The 12,228-nt window shown below is 53.7% G+C and overlaps 1 protein-coding gene across 1 annotated transcript in view; it reads left to right on the top strand.

Annotated features, from left to right (window-relative positions):
- Positions 1-2,108: 2,108 nt before the first annotated feature.
- The window catches only part of CDH22 (cadherin 22, type 2), a gene marked incomplete at its 5' end in the record, with an annotated part of 51,652 nt that continues 41,532 nt past the window's right edge, over positions 2,109-12,228 (top strand). The window contains 1 exon segment of the mRNA XM_009697562.1: positions 2,109-2,403. Coding sequence (XP_009695864.1) covers positions 2,109-2,403 — 295 coding nt within the window.

The following is a 12,228-nucleotide window of genomic DNA, read 5'->3' on the forward strand; positions in this document are numbered from 1 at the left end:
GTGCTCCCTGAGCTTGCCCACCGTAACCGCGAGGCTGGGCAGGAGAGCGCGTCCCGGGGACGTGGTCTGGGCCTATGGCATCCCCCCTCTGAGGTCTGTAGTCTGTTATCTGGCCCTCCCCCATTAGTTGTTGTTTAGCCAAGCAGGACAGATTTAGCTCTTTTAATCTTCCCTTGTAAATCAATCTCTACAGCCCCTTGAGCTCAGGCTCCATTTTTCTTCCCAGCGCTCCAGTTTGCCGGGATGCTGGTGTCTGCTCTGAGCAGTCAGCGATGAGCAAATATGTAAAGAGAATGTGCTGAGAGCTCAGTGTGGTTCTGGGAAGAGGTGCTGGGTGGTTTCTCTCTGGCCTAATTATTAATCATGAGCCTGGTGTTCAGCAGAAAAATGCAGGTTTCTGTTACCTGCGCTGTACAGATCAGGCACACCTTTTTTGTTCTGAAAAGCTTGATCTCTAGCGGAGTAGTAGGGGACATTAGGGAGAGGATTATAAAGTGGAGGGAGCGGCAAGCTCTCCAGCAGCCAGAGGGCTGGGGCAGGGTTGCCGGGGGAGGATGCTCCTGCGGACCAGGGCAGACCATCCCTGCAGGCACTTTCCGAGAGGCGCTGCCCCAGCAGGTCTGCGGCCAAGCCACCGCAGTGGTCCCAGAGCCCTGCTGGGCTCACAGCCCCATTTGCTAACAGAGAGAAGGTCTCCTTCCCAAGCAAGCACTGGGAGATGTTTCAACACAGGCAGGAATATGTGAACGTTGTGTAAAATGCATAGAATTGTCTAATGCGTGGGCCCCTCACTCATGAAATAAATATATAAACTGTATCTAACAAGACAAATATAATGAAGGTGTCATAAAAAAGAGGCAGCTCTGGTATAAATTCTTGCTGGTAGAGCTGTATGTCTGAAAGGTGGATTATAGAACTGCAGTTTGGAAGATTGAATGGCCCATAAACATTTTCATATTTCATTAGCCGATTAATGGACGGCTTTTTTCTTTTTTTTCGGGGGGGGAGGGGAGGGAGGGGGAACACACAACTTTGCTGATTCTAAGCAGAAATTGTAGGAAGCAAATGAAAGCAGCTGATGAAACCTTTCCGGGGGCCTGTCCCATTATGGATTGTCCCAATTAATGCCCATGCTGCTCTCTGTCAAGATGCATTCTGCCTGTCCGGTTACTGTTAATAGATTTCTCATAAGTGGCTGGATTGTAAAAACCTCATAACTCAGTTTAATGCCACCAATAAAATTATCTCTGGACGTCTGGCCTGTATTCCAGTCAGCTCCTGGGCTGCGGGGAGCTGCTGTTTACCCTTTCTTTTCCTAATTTCAAACATTGTCTTAATTAGAAAATGAAGTGGAGACTGGCTACAAAAGCGTCTTCCACAGGATCTGTTTTTCATCCTGAACGTGGCCCTGATTTGCCATATTCTCCTGCAGGCTTTGCTCAGGTGGGGGCTCTGGGTGTGATGAAGTGATGGGTTGAGCCCCCCTACCTTGCCACATAAACCCAATACAGGTGTGCAGCGAGTGCACAAGCTCCCAGGCAGGGAGAATTGTCAGCACCAGGTGCCCAGAAGACAGAGGGTGGGGTGGCTGTGGCTGGGCAGAGCAGGCAGATGAGGATGGGCTTTGGGCAGCTGGCTGGGTACGTGGGGACAGATGTTGTTGGTGAGCTGCCTTTACACCCTGGTCTGCTGTGCAGCTTGGGAGAGGTGATCCCACACTGCCAGGGTGCTTGCCCACAGGGAAGCCTCTTTTTTTGGAGTGCTGTTGAGTTGCCCTTCCCTTTTCCATCATCTCCTAACCTCGTAGCGGTGGGATTTGTCCCTTGGTTTGTGGTGTGGGTGGGTACTGGCAGGATTTGTGATCTGCCAAGTGTATGGTGGCCTAGGCAGGGCTGAAGTTCCAGTTTATTGGGCCTTCCTCCACGCACAGGCATTGTTTGGTGGTGTTCTGTACCGCTCTGCGGTGCAGCAGTAGCAGAGGGAGCAAATGGGCATCACGCAGGGACCATGGGCACCTTGTGCTGGGGCTCCAAGCCCACGCACTCTCGGCCATGGGGGCACAAGCATGGCTCCAGCCTGCTCCCACCCTTTCGCTCTTTTCCTGGCAGATCCACTCGGACTCAGATGAGGGGGACGGCTCCATCAAGTACACTATCTCCGGGGAGGGCGCAGGGACTATCTTCCTCATCGATGAGATCACAGGTGACATCCATGCCACCGAGCGCCTGGACCGTGAGCAGAAAACCTTCTACACGCTGCGGGCTCAGGCCCGTGACCGGCAGACAGACCAGCTGCTGGAGCCTGAGTCAGAGTTCATCATCAAGGTGCAGGACATCAACGACAGCGAGCCACGCTTCCTGGAGGGGCCCTACATCGGCAGCGTGGCTGAGCTGTCCCCCATCGGTATGTCTCCTGGGTTGGGAGGAGGTGGGTTGGGAAACCTGCGCCTCTCCTGTCAAACCTTGAGCATGCTGTACCCCGCAAAACTGTCTGCAAATCCAAGGGATTCCAGCTAAGACCAGAGCTAGGGAGCCAAAAGGGAAAAATAAATAAGGTGGCTTAAGGAAAACAAGTGAATAAATCCTCTGAGCTGATTGTCAGCCTGTGGCTGAGCGCTCAGTCTCAGCCCTAAGCTGTGCCCTGGAGACAGGTCGTGACAGTGCCAGCTGCCCGCTGTGCATTTACCCTGGTTTTGCACAGCTCCCTCGCTCCCAAATGCTGGGGGCAGCAGGGGGGACGGACTGAACCCTTGTGTGCTGAGGGGCTCGTGGCTGCTTGTGGTTCAGATTAGCCTGAGTGGTGTTTCTCCCTCTCTGGCTGCCTGTGCTCCAGCCCCTCAGGCCCATCCTCTGTCTACTGCTTTGCTCTTCAGAGCCCCATGGCTGCCTAGCCATCCCCTTGTGCAACCCCATGGAGCACTGCTGAGCCCCTCTCACATGGCTTCTGGCCTTTCTCTAAGGGGCCAGGCGTTGTTGGCTGAGATTGGGGAATTCATGTGCTCTGACACAGAAGTGTCGCTTCCCGTGTTACTCCTAGCCTGCCTATCCCCTTGCCACCAGGCATCTTTTAAGCCCATTGGTGGTCAGCCTCGCTGAAGTGCTGAGGGCCAGGCTGGGACATGTGCCATGAGACTGCATAAGTCCATCCCCCCAGGGATGGTGGAGGAGGGCAGGGAGCTTTGTGCTCACCTGAACATCAGGAAGGGGTACAGGGAGGTGATGCGTGACCTGCAGTATTACTGCCCTTGCTCTTTGTGCTGGCCCGATGTGGGTTCCCATGCTGCTGAGCACAGCTCGAGTCCAGGGAGAGTGGCTGGCTTGCTGCACTGCCCAGAATGTCACATCGTTCCCCATCCACATTGGGCTATCTGTTATCCCCCGTTGACTAGCCAGAGTGCATAGCAGACTGCGTGTGTTGGCATGCGCTGCAGGCAGGGAACTATAAATCACTGTTCTCCAAAGGCTGCATCAAGGTAGAAGGCAGCCTGCAAAAGACTGACTGACATCAAAGATAAGGCAGGTCCCCAACACTGTCAGCAAGGGATGAGTCAGCAAGATGGAGACTGACAGTGCCAGGAAGGCAGTGAGCTCTGGGAGGCAGAGCACCTGGGGGGGCCAGGGCTGGGGGAGCAGGGCTGAGCCACAGGAGAGGCTCGGCAAGTCAGGCGAACCACTGGTCCTGCTGTGCTTGAACAGGAAGGTCTGGCTGAAGAGGCATCCTGAAAACAGAGAGCACGGGATGCTGCTCAGGTCTGTGCTGCCTCAGGACAGAGCTCTGGCTCTCTATGGTTAATGTGCAGCATATTATGAGACTGGTGCATGGCCTTCAGCAGGTATAGGTGTGCAGGAATTGCCCACACTAGAGGAGCTGCTGCTGCTTGGATTTCTGTTGATGGATGGAGAACAAGCTCTTCTGAGGCATCCCAAGCTCTCCTTCTTCTTCCATTTACCTGCGCAAATCCTTTCCCAAGTCAGGGAGTGACCCCTTGAACCATGTGTTCCTGGAGGAATGAAAGACAACATGTTGGCAGAAAAGCAGGAGGCATCCTGTTCCCAAAGGGAAGAAAGAAATTGAATTAATCTATTTTGCTTGAACAACATTTAAAAAGGAGGGAATTTTCAACTCTGAGTATTAGACAAGGATCCCAGTTCTTTGAAAATCACTAACAATTATGGAGCTGCCTGATCAGACTGTTGTGAACAAGACATATCAAAGGAGACAGTTTCTATGCGAAATTGGAGATCAGAGGGAGGGAGAAACATGGTTTCACAACATGAAAGGAGGCGATTCCTGCAAATTAAAATACTCAGAATTTAAAAGTAAAGAGAAGCGCTGTGAATGGCGTGGGCTGTGCTTCCAAGCTGTGTGCTCAGGCAGGGGAGCTGGAGCCAAGAGCCTGTTCTGTTTACCAGGCTTATGTCTGCCTGCGACAACCTTGGAGCTTTCTGTAGCCTGGCCATCCCAGGGAGCATAAGGGCTCCTCTGTAGCCGCCTAGCCCTGCAGATGGCCCAACTAACAGGGCAGGGACAGCTTCACACAGCATCTTCAAGTGGTGCTGCTGCATGGTCCACTGCAGTATGAATGCAGAGCCAGAGGGTACCTACATGCTGCTGCTGGAAGTCCCCAGCTCCCTCCTGGTTCTCCCTTGGCTTACCCGTGCTTTGCCCAGGAACAGGTAGCACAAAGGACAGGATGGACACATCCTGTGAAAGCATAAACAAGCAAGCCTGAGGAGTAGCTTTCTCCTCAACCCTCTGGGGTAGCCCCTCCACTGGGGCCCTGGTGTGGACACAGAGAGAGGGGCTGGTCGTGGACCTGGTGTGTGAAGTTCAGCTTCAGCAGCTGTAGGAAGGGCTGAGGATGCAGGACATGGGATGCTGCCTGGGCCAGGGAGGTAAATTTCAAGACTTTCTTATGGGAAATACCCTGCCAGGCCCTGTTTGTGTGGGAGCGCTCCTTTTGTGGCATCAAGGCCAGGTGCAGCTTTTCATGGCTCTTTTGTGGTTGGTATTGGTAGTGATGTTTCCTGTCTCTGAGCTGGACAGATAATCTCCCCTAGACCTGATGGGTATTTTCATAAGCGTGAATGAGGAGCATGCCTTGCTGCCTTCCTGAATGTGAACAGAGGTGATCCTCTGTACTGGCCAAGCAGGAGTGGGAAGGCTGGGCAGCCTGGGGAGAGCTTGGATTGGCTATTAATACATCAAGATCAAGGTCAAAGCCTGGGGACCTGCTGATGAACATGCCCAGTCTGGGCTTCATTTGAGCATGGATGTTTTCCTGGATCAACAGTGTTCCTGGTTCAGCTGTGCTCTCTGCTGGGAAGAGGCTGGGATGGGGCCACCACCGGGAGCAGGGCTACTCTCCAGCTTGGAGCTTGTTTGTAGGAAGCTGTTCGTTCCCTGTCTCTGCTGCTCTGACAGCCTTTGCTCTGTGGCCCAGCCTGAAAAATGAAGGGTGACCTCCTTCTTCATCCTCTCATGCTCCTGCCTTCCCAAACCTCGCTGGGGTTTGAGCTTGTGGGTGCCCAAGTGGGTGCTGTTTCTTCTCACTCATAGCAGCTACCAGCTGCAGCTCTCCGTTCCCTGCCAAAAGCAATAGTTCCAGCTCCCAGAGGTGAGTACCTTCCTGGGGCATGAAGAGGAATAAAACAAATACGGTCAGATCCGCTCTGTTGACAGCAGGAGCAGATCAAAGGACATTATTTGCATAATGAAGGAGTACTAATTGGGAGGGAAAGTCATTTGATTTCCTAGCGTCTAAGAGGGAATAACAAATGAGAGAACTGCAGAGACTCTCACAGAGTAGCTTTGCAACACACCTGCCCCTTGCTCTGCGCTGGGGCCAGGGCAGCACAGTTTGGTAGTGACAGCATACGTGCTGCTTGAGACTGTAAGACTAAGTCAGGGTGGACTAAAGGCCTCTTTGTTCCAGGTTCTTGTCTTGACAGTGGCCAAAGTGGATGCTTATGGAGGAGCAGGAGCAGCACACACAGCACGTGTGATGCTCCTTTTAATACTCTCTCAGCCAGCAACCAGTTTCAGCTTGGACATTTCTTGTACTTTCCATGGGTTTAGTCGACTTCAGTGCCTTGGCTTCCATGAACTTATGCAGAGCTTTGCAGTGAGTCTGTAAAGGGAAAGGAGAAGGGGTTGCTATTGCTATCTGATGGATCAAAAATGGCAGATGCGAGATGATCAGGAAGGTAAGGCCAGAGTCTGGGATTTGTAAGGGCAGAGGTCATGCTTGGAGCTAACCCCAGCCCATGGAGCCAGGCTGAGCATGTGCTGTGCCCCTGAAGATGTCAGTGTTTTCTACACACAGAGCCCAGACCCGAGGCTGGCACTGGGCTCCTGCACTTGGAGGAAGCACATCCAGAATGGAAACTGACCCCACAGTTTTACCTGGGCTCCCTTGGCATGGCAGGACCAGCTGCAAGAGCCGGGCTTCAGGTGACTTATCTCTAGAAACCTCATCTGGTCTGGGGCTGCTGGGGCACCAGGAGAAACAGCGCAGCTGCTGAGGGCTGTTTTGCAGCCAGCAGGGCACAGAGCCATCGAATGCCACTGCAGGGGTGCAGAGGAGGGAGGTTTGACTTGGTGCTGCGTGGGGTTGGCAGGGAAGGCAGCTGGAGCTGCAGCGGGGCAGAGGGCTCTCCTTGCTCAGCCCCATGCAGGGAGCAGGGCTGGCAGCAGCCACAGAGGCAATACACGGGGTCCACCTGGGCTGAGGAAGACAGGGGCTGGTGGTGCTGCCTGGGAGTGTTTTCGCGAACTCCCCCTGTGCCTGCTGCCAGATCGGGACAGCCGGCTGCCGTGCATGGCTGCCGTGTATGCACGTGGGCTAGCCAAGGAGCACTCTGTCTGCACGATGGAGCCTGAGCTGTAAACCCTGTCGCAGCCCCACTGCTGTCCTGTCATCTCAAGAAGAAACTGTGGGCTAAGAGCTTGCAGGCTGCTCTGTGCCGGCACCTGAGGCTTGGCCTCTGCGTGGGTGCCGCAGTGCAGATCACCCCAAAATGCCTGAGTTGAGCAGACTCTAGTACCAAGGAGACCTGCAGATGCAGAAGAAGGTAGGATGGGACCCAGCCAACTGCCTGGGAACTGCAGGAACTTCACCTTGTAACAGGAGATGCTAAAATTAGCTGTATTTTGGGCTCCCTTCCTGAGCTCCCTGGAGTCTGCCCAACAGCTGTCTGCTGCACGCAGAGCCCAAATCCAGTGCATGCTGTGCCTCCTGCAAGACAGCTCTTGGTTGCGCAGTGTGGGTGTTGCAGCCCAGAGCTCACTTCTGCGTTTTTTGGGAAGTATGCAGAGCTTGGAGTGAGGGACATGCTAGGAAATGTGCATCCTTTCATCAGAACATTACTCCTCCCTTGGTGCATTTTGCTCTGCTTATTTCTCTCTGTAGCACCAAGTCAAGATTAGAGATGATTTGGCTGTACAGACAGAAACTTGGGGTCAAGCCCTGACTCTAGCACAAAGCTGGCTGAATGCAGAAGTGATTATTGTGAAGAGCAATTGTTTAATCTCCACACTGGAAGCAGAGAAAAATACTTTGTTTAACATGCAGCCAGAACACATACAGGCAGTCTAATCTTTTTTTTTTCCCCCTTGATAGAAAGCACTTAAAACACTTGTGTGCGTCTGGAAGCTGCTGGGGTCGCAAGTAGCTGGGAGCTGGGGCTTGCCTTGCCTGTTGGTCCTCAGTGAGACTATCCCTTGCGCACCGCACTCTTGGTCGTGGTGCAAGCCCTGAGCCCTCTGCCCAGCACATCTGAGCACCTGCTACACCCTCTTATCCAGTCTGCATGTGCGAAGCCCCTCAAGGAACACCCTTAATTTACTGCTTTAGTTTGCTCCCCAAGACACCATGTTTACTTGCTTGATGCCAGGGGCTCGAGTGCCTTGTGCAATGGGTTTCTCTGGCCAGACACCCCAAAGAATGTTTCCATAGTTGTATGTTTCAGCGATTCCACCACAGCCAGGTCAGGTCCCTTGGGCTTGTCCCCTGGGGCGGGAGGACTCTGCAGTGAATCTCCTCTGGGTTGGATTTGGCTTTCTACCAAGTCAGAATGTTCCTGAGATTGCAAGAAACTCACTTCTGCTCCAGTAATTTTTAAGCTCCTGTGGTATACTTTCTTCTCTGATGTCCTGCCTGCTTGTTTCTGGGCTGCATCAGCCACTGCATGTGTTGGGGCAAGACAAAAGCTGTAAATAGCATTGTTCATAAAAATCTCAGCTGTCTCCTGCCCCCACAGCAACCACGTCCCTGAGATGGGAGTGCGGCGCTCTGGCATCAGTCCAGGACATGAGGCTTTGCATGACAAAGCACTCCTCTCGGGGTCCTTTGTGTTCTGCAGCGGTGAAATGACCATGTGCTGTCCTGGAGCTAGCTGGATCTGCACAGAAGGATGCTCTAAGCACGGGTAGAGGGTTGTCCTTTGGGCTCAGTCTGAGCTGGAGGTGCAGGCTGCAGCCCCAGAGCTGGTCTGGAGAGTGGCTGGAGGCTCCTAACTCCACCAGGGAAGGGGTGAAGGCTGCCATGAGGAGGGGCGGTCAAATTTAGCAAGTGTTGGCTTTTCCTGCTACCTGTTTGCCTCTTTACAGGCCTGGAGCCTGGCTGTACTCTTGTCCCTGGGGAAGTGACAGGTGCCGTCGGCTTGCTTGTGGATTCAGTGCAGGGCCTCTTTACCCTTGGACGTGTTTGGCGTTTGCCTGTCGGCATTTCTTTTAACGTGTTTGGAGCAAGTGGCACAGTAAGTGGTCTGGAGCCATTAGCCTTCTGTGCACAGGTGGATGGCACCTCCCAGGATCGCTGAAACTGGCCCCAGAGGCTCTGGGTCTTGCGGGGAAGGTGGTGGTGGATGCTAGGGCAGGTCTGCATTAGTATTTCAAAGGTGCTTTGCAGAGCCCTGTCCAACCAAGCCAAGGCACTTGGGGCTGAGCTGCCGTTGCCAGCTTTGAGGACAGCTTTGCGTGGCAGCACGCTGTGGCGAGGCAGCTGAGCGGGGCTGTGATCTCTGCACTCATGGCTGCAGCAGGAGAGGGCCTTGTGGAGAAACGGCTCCTTGATCCCGCCGGCTCCCCGGGGCATCGCCAGGTGCCTTTCGGTGTGGGGTGCTGGCAGCCCCTCTCTGCGCTGCTGATCCCGGCTCCCTGCTGGGCGCAGCAAAGAAGGGATTAATCTCCCTGGCCTGTGGAGTCAAGGGCTGGCTGACGTCCCTGGCGGGTCTCCAGGATGGCTCAGGGTGCGGAATGGGGACAGCCCAGGCAGGGCTCGTGGAGCCAGAGGATGGCTGGCAGCCAGGGTCTGCGTCCCCTCCTGCACCCAGCCTGTGGGCGCGGGGTCAGCTGGGCGCTCTGCGGCCCCAGCGTGGGCTCTGGGGGAGGATTGCTCTGGGAGCGAGGGTCTTGTCCCTCGTTTCCTCTGGAGGGAAACGCAGTTTGTTTGATCTGCTCTGCCAGATCACACCTTTGCAGCAGGAGAGTAAGAGATGGACTCTGACTCATTAATTTTTATGTAAAATTGTTGGCTTCCTCTGGTTCTGTGGGGTGAGCTGGCCAGAGGAGGAACTGAAGTCTTTATCTCGTTTTACATGTCTAATTATCTCTCTGGATACGAGTTCAGGTTTCCTGATCATGGGAGGTGGATTATACAGTACATGATGGACGTTTAGATTTTGTTTATTGTATCTTTTATGGCTAAGGCATATGCCAGAAAACTAAATAAAACTCGTGCATGCTGTACTTGCTGTAGGCAGTGCTATGCTTGGAGAGCAGGGACTAATACCAAAGCAGGGGTGGGAGCCAGTGTTCCTAGGCTTGTCTTTGCAGGAAGGAGGGGATCAGCTTAAAGTGGAAGTCAAGACATTTGTTCTTCACATTGAAAGACAGGGAGAGGGAGGGGTGGAAAAAGGATAAATGGGGGTTAAGAGAGGATGCTGGAGAGCTGGGGTCCTAGATTCCCGATATCCTATAGGTGACCTTGAGCAGGCTGTATTGCATCTGTGCAGACTAGAAGTCAAGGCATGAAGTGGGGTTTAATGTTCCATACTTGCCTGTTGTTGCTCATCTGTTAAGGAGATGCCATGAGAGCAGATGGGGAAGAGCAGAGTCTTCATCACCTTCAGGGTTGCTGGCTTCAGCCTAAGGGCAGTATGCCATGATCCTGCTGCCTCTGAGCTGAAGGTGCCTTGCTGCAGTGCTCCTCATGCTGCTTGTTTTCAGTGGAAAGCACTAGTCCCAAAATGGGGCTCACGCCTGGCTCCTGGCAGCCTGGATCTGGTGCCCCGCAGTCCTGTTGCTCCAGTGCTTGGGAGCACCCAGCAGCCGGAGGCAGCCCTGTGGGCCAGGAGCCTTCTGTGCTGGCACCAGAAAACTGAGAGCAGCAATCTACCTGGCTTGTCCAGGGCATGGCTTAAATTAGAGAAACAAAACCCACTTCTGGGTGGGCATGGATCCTGCCTTCCCGTTGGACTCTGGCAGTGGTGCAGTTTTGCAATGTTCAGGTAAATACTGGAACACAGAGAGTATAGCTGTTTGATAGGTGTGGATTAGTAGGTGTATTATGCAATTGAGTGAATGCATCTGGGGAGAAGTAGCATGAGATGCAGAGCCTTTTAGTGCCTAGCCCTCCTCTTTAACGATCACTGGGCTGGCGCCTGTGGGGTGACAGCACTGACAGGGCTGGGATAGAGGGTTGTGGCATAGCCCTTGGGGCACCTGCTCTGTCCGCATACATGCGGTCCTGATGCAGGTTATACGGTATACAGGGCAACTGCAGGCAAATAACTCTGATGGGCTCATGTGTTTGTGGGTGAGTTTTGGATCTCCTAGCCCTTTGCCTCTGAAGTGCCTAGGCAAGAGCAAGTGGTTCTTGGAGTGTGGGATGTTTGTGCAAGGTCATCAGGTTCTGCCGGTGCTGGTGATGGGTGCAGGTGCAGGAGTGGGTGCTGCTGTGGACACGCTGGGCATGGACTCTCAGCTGGTTGCTGCCAGGATGGGCACCAAAGGAGTCCTACCTGTTGCCAGGGGCAGGTGCCGCTTTTTGTGATTCTCAGACTTTGGCACCTCCAGCATCCCTAGCAGGGCTTCTCTGCTGTGGCTGGGAGAGGCGTGCTTGGAGACCCTGGTGCTGTGTACCTTCCCTTCTCTGATCCCTTCCTTCTCAGCTTTCTGATCAGAAGCTTCCCAAGAAAACATGCCAGGGTGCCCGAGGGATGTGCAGTGCTGGTGTGGGGGTGACTTGCCTTGGCTCATACCTGGTGAAAGAGTTGTGTGATGGCAGTCAGGGGGAGCAGGAGGCAGGACAGACCCTTTCAAGGAAACGCAGCAGTAGTATGTCTTAAACAGTTGTTTACAAGGTAGGGAGCTACTGTTACTGTGGTGGAATGTGGACGTGCCTGTCAGGGATGCACCGTAACTTCACGGGAGGGAGCAAAGCATAAATGAGTTGACTCAAACTAGCTTGTTGCTGAAGACTGATGAGGAGGATTCTCATGTTATCAACAGAGCTGCAGCTCTGAAGACGACCGGGAAGAATGAAAAGCAGCCATGGTAACTGTGTGTTTTCTTCAGTGTATACCCTTTCCAGATCAGAAGTGAACTGGACCAGGGGGAGCGCATGCATCCCAGTGGCTCGCAGCATTGCTATCTCATCTCCTGCCCGAGTCCAGGCTGGGCTGGTGCAGGAGCACTCTGGCTGCCTGGCTTGCATGCAGGCTGTGGGCTTGTGGTCTCCTGACAGGAGAGGAGGAAGGCACCAGGGACTGGAGCATCTCATGCTCCATTTGGATGCTTCCAGCTCCATTTCTGCCTGCTGTGATGGGGGAACAGAGGCTGCTTCTGACTTTATGTGTACCTCCGGTGTTTGGGAATGTGATCGGTCTAGACTCAGATGCTGACAACTGTTAGTAAGCCTGGCTCTGGGTTATTCATGACATGGGTCTGGCCAAGACCAGCCTGTGAGATTGTCGTTGCAGCGTATGGATGAATGCACAGCAGAACAGAAGGGTTTCTGGACCAGAGTGTGGTACCTTGGGTCATCAGCTGGTGGCACAGCAGCCCTAAGAGGTGTGTGAGGCAGAGCAGAGCTGCTGGATGCAACAGTGTGAGCTGTGAAATGCCCTCTCCTGTCCCCTTCAGTTTGGGCTGGTCTTGTGCCCTGGAGTCATCTCTGGAGTAAAACCTACCTTTTAACTGCAATCATTGCTGGGGGCTCTTGTC

This window comes from Cariama cristata, unplaced genomic scaffold (assembly GCF_000690535.1).
Source record: "Cariama cristata isolate BGI_N322 unplaced genomic scaffold, ASM69053v1 scaffold28663, whole genome shotgun sequence".
Lineage (NCBI taxonomy): Eukaryota > Metazoa > Chordata > Aves > Cariamiformes > Cariamidae > Cariama > Cariama cristata.